The sequence below is a fragment of the Apus apus genome, chromosome 1 (genome assembly GCF_020740795.1).
Source record: "Apus apus isolate bApuApu2 chromosome 1, bApuApu2.pri.cur, whole genome shotgun sequence".
NCBI classification, from domain to species: Eukaryota; Metazoa; Chordata; class Aves; order Apodiformes; family Apodidae; genus Apus; species Apus apus.
This window is the reverse complement of record NC_067282.1, coordinates 204,537,500-204,558,102: the sequence shown is the minus strand read 5'-3', so window position 1 is coordinate 204,558,102 and position 20,603 is coordinate 204,537,500. Positions and strand designations below refer to the sequence as shown.

Below are 20,603 nucleotides of genomic sequence, written 5' to 3'. Positions count from 1 at the left end.
AAATACTCTGAGTTCAAAGCCAAATCTCTCCCATCTCTCTTATCTGGCTGAGGAAGCAATCCAGCTGCAACATCCCATCAGGCATGGACACACGATGCTTGGGAGGCAGCAAAGATCATCCTTGCTCCTCCTGGGAATATATTTAGTCTGACTGCAGGGCTCTATGATTTGCAGGTGTCCCCAGAACTTCTGGGGAAGGCAAAACATGAGAGTCCTCCATGTATGGACACTGATGTACACAGAGACTAGAAGAGGAAAGACTAAACTGGCTGTGACACTGGAAGAGATCACAGCTACAGACACAGGGTTGAGACAAAATTTGTGAGTCATAGAATTATGGAATGGTTTGGGTTGGAAGGGACATTAAAGATCATCCAGTTCCAACCTCCTGCATGGGCAGGGACACCTCCCACCAGCCCAGGCTGCTCCAAGCCCCATCCAACCTGCCCTTCAACACTGCCAGGGATGGGGCAGCCACAGCTTCCCTGGGCAACCTGGGCCAGGGTCTCACCACCCTCACAGGGAAGAACTTCCCCTTAAATCTCCCCTCTTCCAGTTTTAAGCCATTCCTCCTTGTCCTCTCCCTCCCTGCCCTTGTCCCAAGCCCCTCCCCAGCTTTCCTGGAGCCCCTTCAGGCCCTGGAAGGTGCTCTCAGGTCTCCCTGGAGCCTTCTCTTCTCCAGGCTGAACACCCCAACTCTCCCAGCCTGGCTCCAGAGCAGAGCTGCTCCATCCAGGATCATCATCCTGATGATCCTCTGGACCCACCTGAGCAGGTCCACATGTTTCCTTATTGGATATACAGCCAGGTCATGGATAGACACAGGTATTAAGGGATGCCTTGGCAGATCCCTCAGCTCCTACCTGCAGCAGAGGCCGCTGCACACCCAGGATCTTCATGGTATCTGCATTAGCCAATATCTTCAGGGGATCAGATGCCTTCGTGACACCTTCAATCTCTTTATTGATCTCAGCCAGGACCTGATTGAGGAAGATGTTCTTGATGTACATGGTGAGGAACTCGCGGAGCGGACACTGCTTGGTCGGGCCAAGCTCCATGGCATGCTCTATCTCCTGGATAAACCTGGAAAACAGAAGAGGGAAAATGCCAGGTGGTTAAAGCATGTCGTGACCCTAAGTGCTTTAGTGTTGCCTTGGCCATTCCTCCAGCTCAGAGCCAAGCACCAGCTGTGGAGGAACAACTCCAGACTGCACCAACGCGGGGCACGAGGAGGGTAGAGTAGCCTACAAAAAAACCCCCCCCACACATTAAATGCCAACAGCTGGTGAGACCACACCTTAACAGCTGGAGAAGAACAGACAAAATGGGGAATTGGTGAAAATCCACAACCAACCTGGGCACGATTTGTGATTATTTGCCCAAAAAAACCCTGGCTGCTCGATTGGAGACATACTGGAAAAACCTCTTTTTAAAAATAAAACTCCCATACAACATTCAGGATGCCAGAAAGCCCTTGGAGAAGGCAAACCTCCTTCTGGTGCTGGCCACGTGATGCCCACAGGTGGGTTCCTCATCTCTAAAATGAACAGCAGGATATTCCAGCTTCAAAGTCTAGAGACAGGGCTGAAGAAAGCAATGCATATGTATTACGTGGAGATCATGCTGCATTATGCATGTCTGTATGATGCTATATTTTTATTGTAAGTTATTGTTTCATCCCAGGATCCCATTCCTGCATACTCAGAACAGCATGCTGACTCTGGGAATATTTTAACACAACATGCTTGCCATCTCCTCCTGCAAAATATCTTTATCTCAGTGAGGCCATCTGTTTAACACATAGGAGGCTCTTCCAGAAATTATTCTTCCTTTCAAAATTGTATGCACCAAAATGACTGGGAAATGAGTATCAGGAGTTAAAATCATAGAACCACAGAATGGTTGGGCTAAAAGGGACCTTTAAAGGCCATTCTAGTCCAACTCCCCTGCAGTGAGCAGGGACATCTTCAACTAGATCAGGTTGCTCAGAGCCCCATCCAACCTGCCCTTGAATGGATCCTGGGATGGGGCATCTCCCACCTCTCTGGGCAACCTGGGCCAGTGTCTCACCACCCTCAGTGTAAAAAATGTCTTCCTTGTATCTAGTTTAAATCTCCCCTCCTTCAGTTTAAAACCATCATCCATCACCCACCACAGGCCCTGATAAAAAGTCTCTACCCATCTTTCCTACAGGCTCCCTTAAAGCACTGAAAGGCTGCTACAAAGTGCTCACCCTGGAGAAGAGAAGGCTCTGGGGATACTTACCATATCTTTCCATGTCTGCCAAGAAACTCACCACTCTTTCTTTATAAGCTTACTTACACAGCACTTTCGATGCACAGACCTCTCTCTCTCTCAAAAAAAAGTGAATTAACTTCCAACACCTGCTCCATGCAGCCAAATACCACCATACCTCTGTTGGATGGGAAAGGGGAGGCAGAGCAGAGGGAATTTGAAAGGAGCAGCTTTCAGTGAAGTGAAGGGAACAGCTTTAAACACTTTCAAATCCAGCACAGGCTTAAAAATGGCTGAACCAACAGAAATGGGAAAAAACAAACAAACACCCAACTTCGAAAAAGAAATGGCTGTGTAGAAACTAGCAGCAAACTCTTAGAGCTCAGAAGTGCTGACCTACAGCAACTCCTTATTCCACAATAGCTTGATGGAGCTTCTAAGTGTTTCCTACACCAGAAACTAAATTGCTGGTGTGAGGCTGTAGGAAAGGTCAGTGCAAGTGAAAGGGGTAATAAAGGATTTTTGATTCCCAGTACCTGGCATTAATCACCACTTCAAATCCCTCCTAAAGACTCGTGCTTTAATCTCCAGCAAACTTTACCTTGATTAGAGAACTAACTCCTGGTGCTTGACATGTCCTAATAAGCTTTAATTTCTTGGCATAAACCAGACAACAATGCTTGGATTATTACTGGGAAGGATCACAAATATTTCCCTATTTTACTTGACACAAACCATAAAGCAATCACAGATACAAGCAAGCTGCTAGATAGCAATGTCTCTGAGAGGGGATTTTGTGAGTGCTCAGCAACACTTGTGATAAAGAACAAATGATCAAGAGCTTAGGAAAGCAGATTTAAACTCGATATCAAGAAAAAGCTATTAAGAATGAAACTGCACAGTATGGAGGACTAGATGACACGGATGAGAGACCTTAAGTTTGAATGTTCAAGGATAGCTTGATTAAATGATAATGGTAATGAAAAATAGGCTATCTCTGAAGTCTTCATTAATCAGAAAATCTCTACCAAAGGAAATGGGAGCAGAGAAAAGGTAAAGAAAAATGTATTATGGATGTCAGGGCTTCTGGTAGAGTAGGGAACAGCTCAAACAGCTCTAAGAGTTCATAAATTTGATACTCCAAGGGTACAAGAACATTATCACTTAGTACAGCCTAAAAGAAGGATGACTGGGGTACCATTTACTATGATCTGCTGTGGTTCAAGGATGACCTCACCATGTCTTCATTGGCCAGGATAAGTCCCACATCTGCAAATGAAGCACCTGAGGAAACCACTGTGTAACTCCAGCCTTCATTCCAAGAAGAAACCTCCATTGAATGCATGACCGAGGTGTCCAAGAAAGCATCACAAGGCTCCAGACATAGATGGAGGGCAGATTTGCACCAAGAATCCTTCTAGCACATTACATGATGCACCCCACGTGTTGTCTATTGGGAGGATTATTCAGAATGCCATTAAAAACAGATTAATCTCATGAAAAACATTAATTTTCTGTATTTCTTAAGAGAAGTCAAACACTGACAAGTTTGGAAAAGCAAGGATTGGAGTTGCTTGTGTCAACTTAATTTGGCCTGCTGGGCATGACATTGTGGTGTAATTTCATAGAATCATTAAGGTTGGAAGGGACCTTAAAGATCAGCAAGTTCCAACCCCCCTGCCATGAGCAGGGAACCACCAGACCAGGTTGTACAAAACCTCCTCTAACCTGGCCTTAAAAACCTCCAGGGATGGGGCATCACCAACCTCCCTGGGCAACCCATCCCAGTTCCTCACCACCCTTAGAGTGAAGAATTTCTTCCTAATCTCTCACCTCAATGTCCCCTCTCTCAGTTCAAAACCATCACCTCTTGTCCTATCACTGTCTTCTCTGATGAAAAGCCCCTCCTCAGCTTTCCTGGAGCCCCTTCAGGCACTGGAAGGTGCTCTCAGGTCTCCCTGGAGCCTTCTCTTCTCCAGGCCGAACACCCCAACTCTCCCAACCTGTCTCCAGAGCAGAGCTGCTCCAGCCCTTTGATCATCTTGGTGGCCCCTCTCTGGACCCTCTCCCACAGCTCCACATCTTTTCTTGTGATTTCAAATTACACAGTATTGTTCCCATCAGCAGATCCTTGTCTCACCCTAGGGACAGCAGAGTCAATATTCAGGCAGCAAATGTCACAGTGCTGGGGCTTTGGAATTTCCTGCTGCACGACTGGAGTAACATGTGCCAGCAGCCAGTTGTCATCTCCATGATTCAGTGCAGCACCAAGGGTGATGTTCCTGCCACGAAGACCCTCGGGGCTGTCGGCACCGCTTCCAAATTTCGTTCTTCCTGCCTTCTCATTTCTTCTATCCCTTCTGATGGTGAGAATCTGGCCCCCAGTTCTCTTATTTGCCTTGTTCACCCTACGTTCCCCCTTTCTCCTTGGCACTTGAATCAGGAAGCATCCTCCTCCAGGCATCTAGAGCCCAACAGGTACAGGAGCCCAGAAAACCCTGCAAGGGGCCGTAGTGCTTGGCCCAGGGATCAGCACCTGTGTGAGGTCCTTGCCCTTGACTTGGTGCTGGTTAACTATGGGCAGAACTGTGCCCAGCAGGAGCTTCCACTTCTACAAACTGGAAGCCTCTTCCAAGAGCAGGAGCACTACACTTCCTCAAAGGTGTGTCACTAAGCCCAATCCGGGTGTATTTTCAGGGGGGTGGCAAAAGGCACATCCTGTCCCCAACAGTTCTTCTTACTGAGAGAAGTGAAGATGCCAATTTCCAGCCACAGGAAAAGGTCACTGGAATTTGCCAACATGCACGATGTATTCCTCCTCCTCATTCTCAGAAAGAGCAAGTATTTTAGATACATCTTGCTAAAAGAAAAAATCTATCTAGCCCCAGTTGGCAAGGAAAGACCAGCAAATTGTAAGAAACTGAAAATGAAGTCTTTGAAATGGGAAGTATTGGGTGGAATTAAAGACCTAACAGATATTTTCTATTTTCTGCTTGGCAGACACACACATTCACAGTCACACTCTGTCCTATTTATTTATTTAAATTCCAACTACTGCTGGTTGGCTTATTCAAACCTAATTCAATCTTCACGATGAAAAGATAGTTAACAGCGTCTAAAAAAAAAAGAATTCTAAGAGTACTTTCAAAAACTGTTCCTATTTTACTCATGCAAACCATCCATCTAACTATTAACATGCCAAAAAATCAAGTTGGCCCATGGAAATCCTGAAGATCAATGCTTAGGTCTGTGTGGGAACTGGCCTACACAACAAGAAACCATGTTTTGGCCAACAACACACTTAGAAACATGTAAAAATCAAAGAGGAGAAAACATTTTTTTGCATCTGAATTAAGCTGGACATCAAGAAACAACCAAACATGATTCTTTACATTCATTTTGGACATACCTGCATGTGCATAAATCCAAATGGCCAAAGAAACCTTAATTAAAAACCAGTGCAATGGTGAAAGCCTGTGTCACTGAGCCCTTTTATACCCTGTTACCTTCTTTTTACTCTCCAAAGAGTGACATTTGAGACACAGCTCCCTGTAAAAAGGGGCCATAAAGAAGGCCCTGGAGGAACAACTTTGATTCACTTCCCATTTGCTCCCATTATTCTACTCAAAAAAGAACCTTTCAGTTGTAATTTAGTAGGGTTTTTGAAGCAGGATCAACAACCACATTTAAAATCATCTCTTCCCAGCACACAAAAGCAGAAAAAAACACCTAAAAAGGGTTGACACACCATGGGGTGAATTCACTAAATGCGAGAGAATGAGCCAGGTGGGACATTCAGGATCCACAAGTCCCCTAACACTGAGCAATTACATTTATTTAACCTCACTGCTAAATATGTCAGACCTGCCCAATGCCCAAAATGTTTCATCTGAATCGAAATGCAGAGCTGGGGGGTGACACCAGGATTTGGATGATGGCCACTGTGGGCACCCTTTGGGAATTGTCTGAAATCCCAACAAAGCTCATAGAGATGTCCCTGCTCTGAAGGACACTTTGATGAGATGTCTGGCCAGGATGCAGCTCTTGAAGACAGCAGGGAGAGGGGAAAAAAGAATAGAAATCTGCATCTTATCTTGAATTCAGAACCTGCATTTTCAAAATGATGCACAACTTGCTTTAGCCTCCTACAATAGCATTTGAGGTGATTTGCAGCTGCAGTTAAGCACTCCCCTTAGCCAGAAAAGCACTTCCAGTAAAATGAAGTACCTTTTTGTAAATGACAGTCATTTGGATTAAAGAAAAAAAAAAAAGAAGAAGAAAAAAAAGGCAAATGATTTCAGAAAATTTAATTCATTCTAACTCACAACTGAACGGGCTGTGAGGGCTGTCTTACCTAGGCTGAAAGTGTGCAATAAAAACTATAAAACCTAGAAAAGCTCTATGGGTTGATTTAGAAACTTCCAGCTCTCCCCTTCCCTAGCCTCTCCTCCGTCTTCTCATGATCAGATGTCTTCTAAAATATCAGTAACAGGAACTGAAGACATGTCACTGACAGAGCACGACATCGACGACTCCTTCCCTTCGTGATGATGATAAATTCTCTGAAATTCCCTCCTCAAAGAATTGTACTGACAGCAAAAAATATAAATATTCCAAAACCTTATTAAGCACATTTTTACAGACATTCAGCCCAAATATACATTTTTGCTTGTTTAATTTTCATATGATCCTAAACTGTTCTTTTCCCTCTATCTTTGTCATCAAACATCCAAGTAGCTGGAAAGAACCTTTTGGTGAACTTAACTTACAAAAGGCAAGGAAACCTGATGAAATGTCAGAAGTTCTTTGAGCTGGATACTGGTTACTGACAGAACAGCAAATCATCTAGGTCCCTTCCAACCTATGGTTTCAAACTGGAAGAGGGGAGATTGAGATGAGATATTAGGAGGAAATTCCGGGCTGTGAGGGTGGGGAGACCCTGGCCCAGGTTGCCCAGGGAAGCTGTGGCTGCCCCATCCCTGGCAGTGTTGAAGGGCAGGTTGGATGGGGCTTGGAGCAGCCTGGAATGGTGGGAGGTGTCCCTGCCCATGCAGGGGGGTTGGATCTAGATGATCTTGAAGGTCCCTTCCAACCCAGACCATTCCATGATTCTATTATTTGACCTATCTCAAGTTTACACCACACTCAGCAAACACAGCTCTTACAACCAGCTGCCCCTTTGCTCTTCAGAAGCTGCACCCCCATATCTCTCCATCCTGCTCACTAAAACCATAAGCTAGAGGCCCAAAACATGGAGCAAAGCCTGCCAGTCACCTCAAAGTTCCCCAGATTGGTTCATGATGGAGATGATGATCCGAAATGACCACTGAACTCAATTACCCACTGCTGATCCATTTGTAATTTGAATCCCACCCTGCAGAAGCCAGAAGATAAATGTCCTAACGATGGTCAATCAATCTCTCTCTCTCTGGAAGTTCTGCAATATATTTATTTTACATGAACCCAGGGCACATGGGCACTTAAGAGACACTTTCTGCCCATGAAACAGTAAAACCTGTAGGATCCCACTGCTGCTTCTCTTTCTAACTTACTATAAAAGGCAAGGGAGATGTTTTATTTCCCAGGGAACTACAGCAGGTAAGAGGATTTCACTCCTACTGCTGTGTTTGGCACTGCACAAAGTAGGAAATATATCCAGCCTTGCTAAAAAGCATTATCATTTTAAACAATCTTGACAATCGATTCTAAAAGAATTCCTGCCCATCACATAGAAATATTGTGAGGTTTTATTAAATGCATATAAGACACTTTAGCATCATGCATCAATAAAGATGTTAACAGAACCAGGGAACAATGTCATCCTGTTCTCCAGAGTGATCTGAAAGATGAAGTTGAGCTTTTTGTATTATTAAATCCTCTTCCCCTTAATGCCACATCACATTCAGTTTGTTGGCCACCACTGAAACGCAATGATACCCCCCTGACCCCCCCAAGTTCACATTCTCTCCTGAGCACAACAGCTTTGTAAAAATTCACTTATTACTCATATTATTTTTAAATCTGATCTGGTGACACATTCTTGGTGCTCAAACCTCCCAGCTCTCAATCTGGCCCCTGTAAAACGTGACATATGCTGACTATAAATCTTTAAAATGGCTCTATTAATAGAGTAGCTGCAGTGACAGCTTTATAAATGGGCACCATCTTTATGCAAACTGTTTTGCAGTAGGCTGGGCTATAATGATTTGTAATCCAAAGGCAAGGATGGCTTCGGTGGGGACAGGAGGGAGGAACAATTGCCAGCAGGAAGATCTCAACGCCCATGAATTTGGTGTGGCAGATTGTGGTGCTCTTCCAAGAGGCACCATCAGATGAGCTTTGCTAGCCCTCTCTGCTCCCCTGCTCTCCCCACTCAGGGAGGAAACAGTTGAGTAACTGGCTCCGTGTCTGTCAAGCCAATTAGTTCCTATTTGCCTTGTGCTGACAGGCCACTAAACGAGCAGGCAGATGGTGTGATCTTTCATTATCATCTGACTGAGTGATGAGCCTCTGGCGTGTGGATCAGGGTTCCAGCCCATCAGCTCAACCAGGGGTGACTCCAGGAAAAAAAACAAGAAACAGCGTCGGGGCAAACGAAAAGCCCAAACCAAGAGATTGTAATTCCAGGGGCCAAGCAGGGGCCTGGAGTGTCAGGGTTTGGTGGAGCTGCTGTAGACACCAGGCCTGGGCATTGCATCACTGTGGCATGTACACCCATGAACAGACTTAGGTTGGGTGGAGAATGGATTGAAAACGGCCCTGAAGAGAAGGACCTGGGGGTGATGGTGGATGAGAAGCTCAACACGGGCTGGCACCGTGTGCTGGAGCCCAGAGACCACCCCTGTCCTGGGCTGCATCAGAAGCAGCATGGCCAGCAGGGCCAGGGAGGGGGTTGTCCCCCTCTGCTCTGCTCTCATGAGACCCCACCTGGAGAGCTGTGTCCAGCTCTGGAACCCTCAACACAAGAGGGACACGGAGCTGTTGAAGAGGGTCCAGAGAAGGGCCACGGAGATGATGGGAGGGCTGGAGCAGCTCTGCTCTGGAGACAGGCTGGGAGAGTTGGGGTGTTCAGCCTGGAGAAGAGAAGGCTCCAGGGAGACCTGAGAGCACCTTCCAGTGCCTGAAGGGGCTCCAGGAAAGCTGGGGAGGGGCTTGGGACAAGGGCAGGGAGGGATGGGAGCAGGGGGAAGGGTTTCCAGCTGGCAGAGGGAGCTGGAGATGAGATGTGAGGGAGAAATTCTGGGCTGTGAGGGTGGGGAGAGCCTGGCCCAGGTTTCCCAGGGAAGCTGTGGCTGCCCCATCCCTGGCAGTGTTGAAGGGCAGGTTGGATGGGGCTTGGAGCAACCTGGGCTGGTGGGAGGTGTCCCTGCCCATGCAGGGGGGTTGGAACTAAATGATCTTGAAGGCCCTTTCCAAACCAAACCACTCTGTAATTCTATGACCATCACCAAAGATAACGACTCAGTTTGGTAGGATCTTGAGGCTTCCTCCCAACCTGGTATGAACAGCAATGCCCAGAGGGTAGCAGGACCCAGAAACACATGGTTGTAGAGAACAGGGGGGTGGCTGCACCAAAAGGAGGGAAGTTATTAATGTGCTGAGCCACTTTAAGCAAGCAACTTTAGAGCTCTTTAATAAGGATAATAATGTTATGGTCTTGGTTTAAGGGGAAAAAAAAACATAGTCATTAAGTACATTATCATCTTCTCTAAATTATTCTGTTTCTTACTGATTAGGGAGTAACCACATTCTGCAGTAGGCAGAATCTCTGCCTATTCTTTCCCACTTCTGAGGACAAACACAACAAGCTTTGGGCCGAGGCAAAATTAGGGGCAATGAGTAAATAAATGTGAAACCTCTTTTGAAGATTCTTGCTCCTTCTCAGCCTGTCACAATCAATACCTGTTGCTCCACAAAGAGAATTGCAAAGCGAGGAGAGATGTTAGTTGGAGAGCCCCAGGGAGATCATTAATAAATTGAACTCCAATAAAAAGATGTGTTAGTGCCTCTGGTACTCCTCCATCTGACCCACAGGGACCTCCAAGGAGATTTCAGATACTACAGCTAATTCAGCTCCTGACATTTGGCAATGAAGGGATCAAATAATGCAAATCAAGGATATTTTTTCCTCTGTGCCTGAAAGTAACTTAGAGGAAACACAAAGGGATCCCTGCTGATCTTCATGTAGAGCAGAGTTGACCTGAGATGTTCTTGAGCTGAGTTGGGTTTTAACCATACTCAATCACACTGAAATGATGAGGCAGTCATAGAATCGTAGAAGCCCAGGCTGGAAGGGACCTCAAGGAGCATCTGGTCCAACCTTTCTAGATACTCCTATAGTTTATATGAGACAAGAGTACCACAGAATCACAGAATCCTGGGAGTTGGAAGGGATCCAAACACATTTTGAGAGGTTTAAAATCATAGAATCATTAAGGTTGGAAGCGACCTCAAAGATCACCAAGTTCCAAGCCCCCTGCCATGAGCAGGGAACTCTCCCACTAGACCAGATTGCCCAATACCTTGTCTCATCTGGCCTTAAAAACCTCCCAGGGATGGGGCATCAACAAGCCCCCTGGGCAACCCATTCCAGTTACAGAATCCCAGAATCACAGGATCACAGGGGTTGGAAGGGACCCCGAAAGGTCACCCAGCCCAACCCCCCTGCCAGAGCAGGGTCACCCAGAGCACATCACACAGGATCCAGGTGGGTTTGAATGTCTCCAGAGAAGGAGACTCCACAGCCTCTCTGGGCAGCCTGTCCCAGGGCTCTGTCACCCTCACAGGAAAGAAGTTCTTCCTGATATTCACATGGAACCTCCTGTGCTCCAGTTTGCACCCACTGCCCCTTGTCCTGTCACTGGACATCACTGAACAAAGCCTGGCTCTGTCCTCCTGACACTGCCCTGAACATATTTGTGAACACTGATGAGGTCGCCCCTCAGTCTCCTCTTCTCCAAGCTCAAGAGCCCCAGCTCCCTCAGCCTTTCCTCATCAGGGAGATGTTCCACTCCCTCCATCATCTCTGTGGCTCTGCCCTGGGCTCTTTTCAGCAGCTCCCTGTCCAAATACACACAATACAATTCACTCAAAGACACCCAGGTAATCAAGCATACAAATATTAGAGTAAAATCTAAGCACAATTACTTCACTTTCCCACTGACCTCGTGTGTGCAACACCAGAGAGGAAAGCTTGGCAGGCTTCCTGCCACAGATCTGGCACCCAGTGTGACTGTGTCTGGGATGCTGTTACAGCTATTTGCACAGGAAGGCAATGATCTGGTCCATAAAAAGCTGCCAGCATAAAGACACTGCACTTTTGAGCTCTAGATTACAAATCAAGCCAGGTGACATTAAAGCCACGTGCAGCTTCAACCTAATCACACTCATTAGTAAGTTGGCAGAAAAACTTCACTCAATTGGGGCATGTTAATAGTGCTGTTTAGGAAGGCAAGAAAAAGGGATTGAAGAACCAGCTGTGCTCCAGCCTCCAGCCATTACTGTGTGCACACCTTGTGTCTGCAGAGCCAGAGCTGCTGGAAGAAAAAGAAGCCAGAGAGTTTATCATTCGCCCTTGAAGATACATCACGATTTCTGCATTTCCCCAGTTTCTCTGAAGGGCTGAGATGAGGCTCAGTGGGCTCGTTTTCCAAGGAGAGAAGCTTGCAGGATGAGTTTGGGGAAAAGAGAAGCAGCTTCCAGAGTAAATACAGATGAAAAGCAGGTATCTGGATTGCTTCTGATCATCCACCTCGTTTGGCAGCCAGAGTCTGGTTCAAGCTAATGAGGAAACTGGATTTGCATCATAACAGAGCTGAGCAACAATGCTGGGCTTCTGGAGGCAGCAAATTGGGACAAATTGGATGCTGTATCATCATTAGGGATCTCCTTCCTCTTCTCAAAAGAGGGAGGGTATTTGCTTCCATGTCCCAAACAAGCTCCAGCACCAGGAGTTACATTCTTCCAAATCAAACTAATTTAACTAGTTAAACTTAATTCCCTGTGTAGTTCCATTTGTGTGTGACTTTTTTTTTTCAACTCTTGATCCTAAAAACTGAAATAGCAGATAATGACTTCAGCCCAGCATCCTGGTTTGGGCCAGGGTGAAGCCACTTTCCCTTTGACTGAAGGAAAAAAACAAAAAAATCAGTTTGGTTTCTGGCCACAGAGTGATCCTTATGAAATGCAGATTCAGTAGCCTCATAAAATGAGTGAAACTGTTGTAAAACAGAGTAGAACCATGTAAGGGCTGTATTGCCATTGGGAAAACTGTTTTCTGACCCTGGTACATAGCATTTTATGTTGGTGTGTGTGTGTCAGTTTTATAATCCTGTGATTACTTTGCAAAGATCAGCAAAGCATTCAGTTCTGTAAAGACAGAATAAGATGGAGTGTAAGAACAGCCTAAGGCACTGAATGACCCACCCTTGCAGACTAGCTGACCAAAGGAGCCACATTTTGGATATTAGGAAGAAGTTCTTTACAGTGAGGGTGGTGAAGCACTGGAACAGGTTGCCCAGAGAGGTGGTGGAAGCCCCAACCTTGGGGACATTCAAGATGAGGCTTGACGAGGCTCTGAGCAACCTGATCTAGGCAAAAAGGTCCCTGTGCACTGCAGGGGGGGCTGGACTAGATGACCTTTAAAGGTCCTTTCCAGCCCCACATATCTTATGATTCTATTTTATAAATCAATGGTTGCAAATGCACAGGTTACATTATTACAAGAGAAGGCTGAGGTGAGACCTTCTCACTCTCTACAACTCCCTGAAAGGAGGTTGGAGCAAGGAGGGTCGGTCTCTTCTCCCAAGGAACAAGTGATAGAACAAGAGGAAACAACGTCAAGTTGCTCCAGGGGAGGCTGAGATTGGATATTAGGAACAATTTCTTCACCAAAAGGGTTGTCAGGCACTGAAACAGGCTGCTCAGAGCAGTGGTGGAGTCTCTATCCCTGGAGCTGTTACAAAAATGTGTGGATGTGCCACTTTAGGTCATGGTTTACTTGGCATGGTGGTGTTGGGGTGATGGTTGGACCTGATGACCTTAGAGGTCTTTTCCAACCTTAATGATTCTCTGATTTTTGCTAATACAGGGTGATGTGAATTGTGCCTCCCTGCATCTACGAGGTCTCCTGCGACGTTCTGACTTGAAAAAGAAACTCTCCTCTGAGACGTGCACAGAATTGCAGCTAGGATGGGGAAACTCCTCTTTCTGTCTACGTGGGAATTACACTAATTAAGGATCTGCACCAGATGGGCTGCTAAAACAGGCTTTCATCCATGGTGTTCCCACCCTGCCCTGTCAGCCAGCACTACTCCAGTTGAAATGGGATGGCAGCTTTCTGGTAGCTCAACTTCCCAGCAAGAAAGTGTTCTCTGATGGGTGTTACACTCAGAATCTCAGTATTTGCACCCTCAGAGCCAGGAAGCTGCCTAATTAACTCTTAACTATCTCTCAAAACCCAGCAATGAGTTCTCACCAGCTCCTACTAGCCCAGCTCCAGTTCCACTATCACAGGGTCAACACCAAGCTTGGGACCTTCTGTCAGGGATGGCAAAAAACATGCATTTCTTGGGCTTGGAGGATGTTCCCTCCAGCACCAGGGGCACCAGTTCTCCCAGTCTGAAGTCAAAATTCACCTTCTAAATAAAGCCTCACGTTCATCTTCATACTCCTCCAAGGTGTGAACAATCTCAGAGCAAGTCCTATGAGCTTGGGAAAACGAAATAAATGGAAACACATCCTGAGAACCATGATGAAATAATTCAATAGCAATCTTACAAAATGGAATTCTGTTCTTCTGATATCAAATCCTACTTTTGTGGCCTAATAAATTGTGCTCAGTTTCTTCATATTCTCTTCTTACGACTCTCAGGTTTGTTTTTTGTTTCAATTGCCCTAACCAGGAAAAAAAATATGTGTATAACTATGGGAAATGTAGCAATGCAGATTCTGCAGCTTCAGAGATAGGATGGATGATGCAGCAGTTTTATTTTGGGTTTCTTCCAAGACTTTTGTTTTCCTGCACTGCAAAAAAAGCACCAGGAATCAGAATCCTAATACCTGCCCTCACTCTGCCAGCCTTTGTGAATCATTTTAGTCCCCTGCATTTCATCTTCTAATAGTGTGAATTGGACTTGAATGCTGCAGACAATTTCTTATTATTCTAAATGTATTATGCCAATTTTGTTCTTGGAGAGAAACACATTCTCAGAATATACAGATGTTAAGTGTCACGTGCAAGGAAACATAAAAGAGCCCTACTACAGAAAGTACCTAAAATCTGCTTCTGAGAATGAAGCTTTTTGGGCATAATATCAACTAAAATGCCCCAGATCACCCCTTGCATTTGAAAATACACACATCAAAACACTCTGATGCTGCAATCCTGACATGGAAAGCTTGAAGATGTCTTTTTTTTCCACCCCCCCTGGTATGTGTTGATCCAGGCCAAGGGGTGTGGAGGGGCCAGGTCTTGGGATGCTCCTTCTCACTGTTTCATTTCAGCTTAGTGGAACCACTTAAACTCTGGGAAGGGGATGTGTCCACGCACTAAATTAGTTTTTATCCTCCTAAAAAACAGAATTCTGTCTCCCAGGCTGAACAACTCAAGGATGTTTGGTCTGTGCAGACCCAGAGAAGACAGGTAGGCTGAAGCCCACTAGTAGAGATCAACAATGGCTATAACATCTCTAAGATGAGATCTTGTTAGCAACTCCACTGCTTTCATAGGCAAAACAAACAAGTGGAAGAAAACACTTCTGCCATCTGTCACATCTTTCACAGGCTCTCCCTTGGACGTTCAAAATTCATGACTGGAGCAGAAAACCACAGCAAAAATAATCCCACTTATTCTCACCAGCCATTAGAAGTAAGAGGAGATGTGGGTTTAGATCAGACATGAGTAATGAAAAAAAAAAAAAGTCTGTGTTATCAGGATTTGTTCCCTTAGTATTTATCCTAAAATAAATGCTGCTTTTAGGTTTATGTACACAGCACCACAGCTGAACTTCACAGCTCTACAGGTGTCCAACACAGCCTCTCATAAACATGAAAGAATTAGTCAGACTCGAAGAAAACCAATAAAAAAATTAGAGGAATTAAAAAATTGGCTTATTTCTTTTATATCTGCTTTCCTATTTATGAACCTTCAGGGTTCACCTCACAGTTTCAAGTTGACTTCCACAGGCATAAAGACTAGAAAACAACAAAGAAGGCACAAACCACCTCTCTCCCTCCCAGATTCCTCGATGATGTTAATGCAAAGCCACCCCACAAGGCCTGTGAGCAGAAGACACCACCTGGTTCACATTGCTGAAGAAAGCAAAGAACTGCTGTGTGTCTGGGAGATCCATGCCAAGACAAGAACATCCCAGCAGGACTTTGACTTCTCTTTTTTAAAGGACAAGGCATTGTCCACCCACATGTAGATCCCCTCCCAGTGTGTGGAACTGCTGCTTTGTACCTTTTGTTTGCTGCTTTTGAATCACAACCTGGTTTTTATATTTCATCACTATTTCCAATCTAGCAAGATTTTTTTTCTATCCAGAGCCTGTGCTTCAACATACACCCAAGTCCTTCCTGGGTTGGCACTGCCTGATCCAAAGAATCACAGAATCTTCATGGTTGGAAAGGACCTCTAAGGACCTCTCAGATCACCCAGTCCAACCATCAACACACAGAAAAAAAAAACAATCCCAAAAAACCTCAGAAAAACCTTGGCCACTAGAGCATGTCCTGAAGTACCACATCTACAAGGCTTTTGAAAACCTCCAGGGATGGTGACTCCACCACCCCCCTGGGCAGGCTGTTCCAGTGCCTGGCCACTCTTCCAGTACAGAAATTCTTCCTGATACCCAATCTAAACCCTCCCCTGGTGCAACCTGAGCCATTTCCTCTGGTCCTGTCATTATTTGCTTGGGATAAGAGCCCAACACCCACCTCCCTACAACCTTCTGTCAGGTAGTTGTAGAGGGTGAGGAGGTCTCCCCTCAGCCTCCTGTTCTTCAGACTAGACAGCCCCCAAGAACCTGAGCTCTGAAGGACAGTCAGCCCTCTGAACATCCCCTGTTTCCTCAGACCACGTATTTTAAATGACCACGTCCTTGCCACAAGCCTGCACAGTGCCCAGACAGCCAGAATACAAGATTACTCCTTTTTTATGCAAATAAGGACAACCTTATCTGTTCATATATTTGCAGCTCCTGGGGTTTCCTGTTCTGTTTTGGTTTTTTTTCCTTCTTTTTAAAAAATTGAGTCATAAGGGATCACTTCCCCAGTGAAACCACACAGGGCATAAAATAGATGCTGTACATACTAAAGCTCAACTGAAATCTTCACTTAACACTCTGCAAAGTAGCTTAAGGTCTCTTCTGATTTGCAGTCTCCTTTTCTCACAACTGCAGGTGCTTATCTGCACAGGATCTGCAGTTGTCCCACCTAGAGTCACTCTTCCTGCAGTTGGACACCACGGCGCGTCCTATCACCTCAACGTGGTGGGGAAGGGCGTGAGCTCAAGACATCTTGGACCAGGGCTGTACCCAATGAATCAAGCAGGAAAAGAAAAGACAGTTTAGAAAGAGAAGCAGCTCAGGAAGCAGTTGGAGAGCAAAAGCACAGGATGAAATACTTCAGAATAGTAGAGCTGTGGACATGGCTATTGAACGTATTCCTGACGTCCTTCTTTACTTCAGTAGCGTGTCTCTAGGACCTCAGGTAAAATGGACACCAAAGAAAATGGGCATAAAAATGCTGACTCAGGCTAAGGTTAGAGCCTTGAGTGTTTCAAACTTGAAGGGCAGTTATGGCCAGAAATCCTCCTGCATCATAAAGCAACTCCCTCCTACTCAGCAGATGTCGTTTTTATCTTACAAGTCCACAAACCTGCTTGGTCTTTGAATATAAACTTTACCTGCCCAGCTCCGAGATGGCTCAAAAATATGGTAGGTATCTTCCACTTAGAGTAGCTGAGAAATTACAACTGTAGAATCAATATCCCTAATTATAAAGTTAGAGAGAGAGAGAATAAAAACTTCATTCTCAAGTGACCTGAGCACCAGAAGTTAAAAAAAACCCCAAGTTTTTACATGGTAATTAGGACACTTTGATAGGGGATCCTTCCAATGGGATGCCTGAATTTGACAGTCCACGTTGTAGGGGGGTTTTACATATATTTTTTAAATTTATCTGTCTAGGAGGCAACATCAAGTTAAAAGCAATCTAGTTTTAAAATACATTTCCTTAGTTATGCTTCTGAAGTCAACAAAAATTACTCGAGAGAAGAGAGAAAACATTTCATCACTTATCCCCATTTCATAGTGCTTATTTCTGCATCTCAGGCTTTGTAAATAAAGTATATCTATTAACTCAAACTCTCATTCTTCTGCAGTTTCACCCTTTTAGCACCCACACATAAATTATTAGTCTCCTTGGACCACTGCCCAAGCAGTATCTATAGAACACTTACAACCCCCATAAATCCTGCTTGAAATAAGCATGCAGAGATCACAGCCACACACATATACACATAAATAAAGACCCCTGTGGTTCCCTGAGCACAACAGACTTCTTTTAAAACTAGATTTTGGGTCTTAAACCCTGGAACCAGTAACACACTTACCAGCCTACAACTCTTCCTACAATTCCCCATGCTCAAGAAGGTTGCAAACAGCTTTCCTGGAGCAGTTCCACACTGGAGCTCCTCTACCCCTCGGAAACACTCTCCTCCCTTTAATGGGATGTTTTAGCCTTCTGACTTTTACAGCAGATGCATTTAAGGCTCTGTGATGTCATTTAATTACAGACTTTGGGAAGAAGGCTGCAAGCTTTATTACAGCCAGCCTGGGCTGTCAGCTCTCCAGATGGAGTCACAAACTGTGCCATATTGCTCAGACAGAAACTCTGAGGGGAAAGAGGGGACTGGAAAGAGGAATCCAATAGTTTTCTTCTCCTTGTTTTTTTCCCCCATTAACATTAGCATGCAGCATTCAGCCCCTGATGAAAGGATAGCTTAAGTTTAGTCTCTTCTCAGCTCCCCTCTCTCTCTATATATATATTTACACACACATACACTTATCAATAGAATCATCACTGCACAGATAGCAAAGCAGAAGTATACATGCAGCAGCAGACAGGCCTGCATAAAACTTTAAATAAATGCAAGATTCTGCCAATTCTATGTATTCACTGGTTGATATGTACTTTTTTTGTATCACAAACTCACTTTCTTTGAGATAGGCTCTACCCAAGTAGCTCCAGATCAGCTTATCTTTAATAGCTGAGCGTATGATTGGGGAGACAAGCAGTTTCCAGTCAGGGCATGAAATAGAAGCAAAAGTGGAAAATAAACAGGACACAAAGCAATGGAAAAGGAGAAATAACAGACTGACCATACAACATTAACTTCCTGGTGGTGACCACGGAGGAAAAACAAATAAGAGAGTAAGGAGAAAGGGATTGATGAAGAGATGTAGGTATTTAGTGCCTTTGTTTCTCCCAATAGATCCATCAACTGTTAGAGGTATCCCTGAATTTATCCCAAGGCAAAGATGTACAATGGTATAAATGGGAGAAAGAAACAACCTATTAATCATTGAAAGCCTCCAGCCAGCACAAAACACAGTCCTCCAGACAGTGGGTATTAAACCAACAGAGATCTTAAAGGGACATGATGTTGGATCTCTGAGAGGCTGAGGAGACAGAATAAAAATACAGAATATACCAGAGCAACAGAGGAACAATGCTGTGAGAAGACCATTGTCAGCTTCTCCTGCCTTCTCCACAAAGGGCTTACCAGTATTTAACAAAAGTAGCTGAAAACTGAAGCCACACATAGCTCAAGGATGCTCTTCTAAAAAACAAAACAGTAAAACAACAAAACAAACAAACAAAACTTGCAAAAAACCCAAAAAAACCCCAAAACTGCAAAAGTTTAAGACCCAACTAGGGAAATCAGCCTAAGCTGTGAGAGACCTCTCAGTTCCCTAAGAAAAAGAATCAAAATGGTTTTGGTTTCTGTTTTGGATTAAAGCAACAGGAAAGAAAACCTTCTGCATTTCTTCACCCATTTCATTCATCCCTACCTGAGGATCAATGAAGGCAATGGATTTATAGCTCAATGGAAGATGCATCCAACATTAAAGAGGCACTGACACTTGATCTCAATCCAAATGAATCCTCATCACTCTCTGCATTTACAAAGCCTTATGTTGACAGTGGAGTAGTGTCTGAATGAAATCAAGAGAAGTTAACTGAAAAATAATAATGTCCTTCATATTTTATCCTTCCTGCTGCTCCCTTCTTTCACCTCCTTTTTCTGTGACCTTACAGAACTGAGGAACCAAAAATTAAGTGAATGAGAAAAAAGGATGATTGAAATCACACAAGAGAAGGCACACTCAGGACAAAAGCTGTTTCCTTCCATTATTCCACTGCCTGAACAAAAAGGGATCATAAGATTAATTCCTCCTTGCTGATGAGAGCTGACACACCTCGGGAAAACCAAAAATGTCTTCTCAGCACTTGGCTAAATCTCAGATCTGATTTGAAAGGCTATTTGAAAAAAGATGGCAACGAAAGGACTGCAGCATCTGCCTAATTTTGGGAGACCCAAAATTCACTCCTACCAAGGGGCCCCCATGCTTGGTGCAGCGAGAGCAGCAGCACCAAGGTCATCCCTTCAGGATTGGGCTCTGGAAATCATAGAATAGAATCACCCTGGTTGGAAGGGACCTTGAAGATCATCAAGTCCAGCCATAACCTAAATCCCCCTCCCATAACCTGATCTACCCATTCAGTGCTTAGACCATGTCTTTAAGCATTATATCTACATTTCTTTTAAACACCTCCGGGGATGGTGACTCCACCACCTCCCTGGGCAGCCTGTGCCACTGTCCAACCACTCTTTCAATCAATCCAGGACAAGTTTACCTAATGACTGAAGAAAACAACCATCAGAAAACTACTTTGTTAGTTTGTTGTGGTCCCTTAGACTGCTCCTTTTCACCAAGACTGCTCTTCCATCACAGCCCAAGGAAGCAGGACTGGGACTTTGTGAGGTGTGTTTCCAGCAGCTGCCAGTTTGCACAGGGAGAAACAAGCCTTGGAAACAGAAGTTAAGAGGAAACTCAACAAATACGTATTTAAACCCAGCTGGGGCTGTGCTTTGCTATTCTAATTCATGGATCAAGCAAAATGGGAAAGCAGCCATGTAAAGCTGGTTACGCTCTAAGCTTAAAAATATTCTTCTCTTGTTAGTCACTCTGTTGCCCTCTGTTTTCAACCTCTCAAGAGATAAAACACAATGAAATAACAAAACCTGGAAAAATACAAAAAATAAAGTTATTTCAATAAAGGGAAAACCTATTTAGTGC

General features: G+C 44.7%; 1 protein-coding gene across 1 annotated transcript in view; it reads right to left on the bottom strand.

The window, feature by feature from the left end:
* Nucleotides 1-20,603, bottom strand: part of EXOC4 (exocyst complex component 4) — a 409,379-nt gene that overhangs the window by 108,607 nt on the left and 280,169 nt on the right. Inside the window, exon 11 of the mRNA XM_051612171.1 lies at nucleotides 864-1,083. Coding sequence (XP_051468131.1) covers nucleotides 864-1,083 — 220 coding nt within the window. The remainder of the gene's footprint in view (nucleotides 1-863; nucleotides 1,084-20,603) is intronic.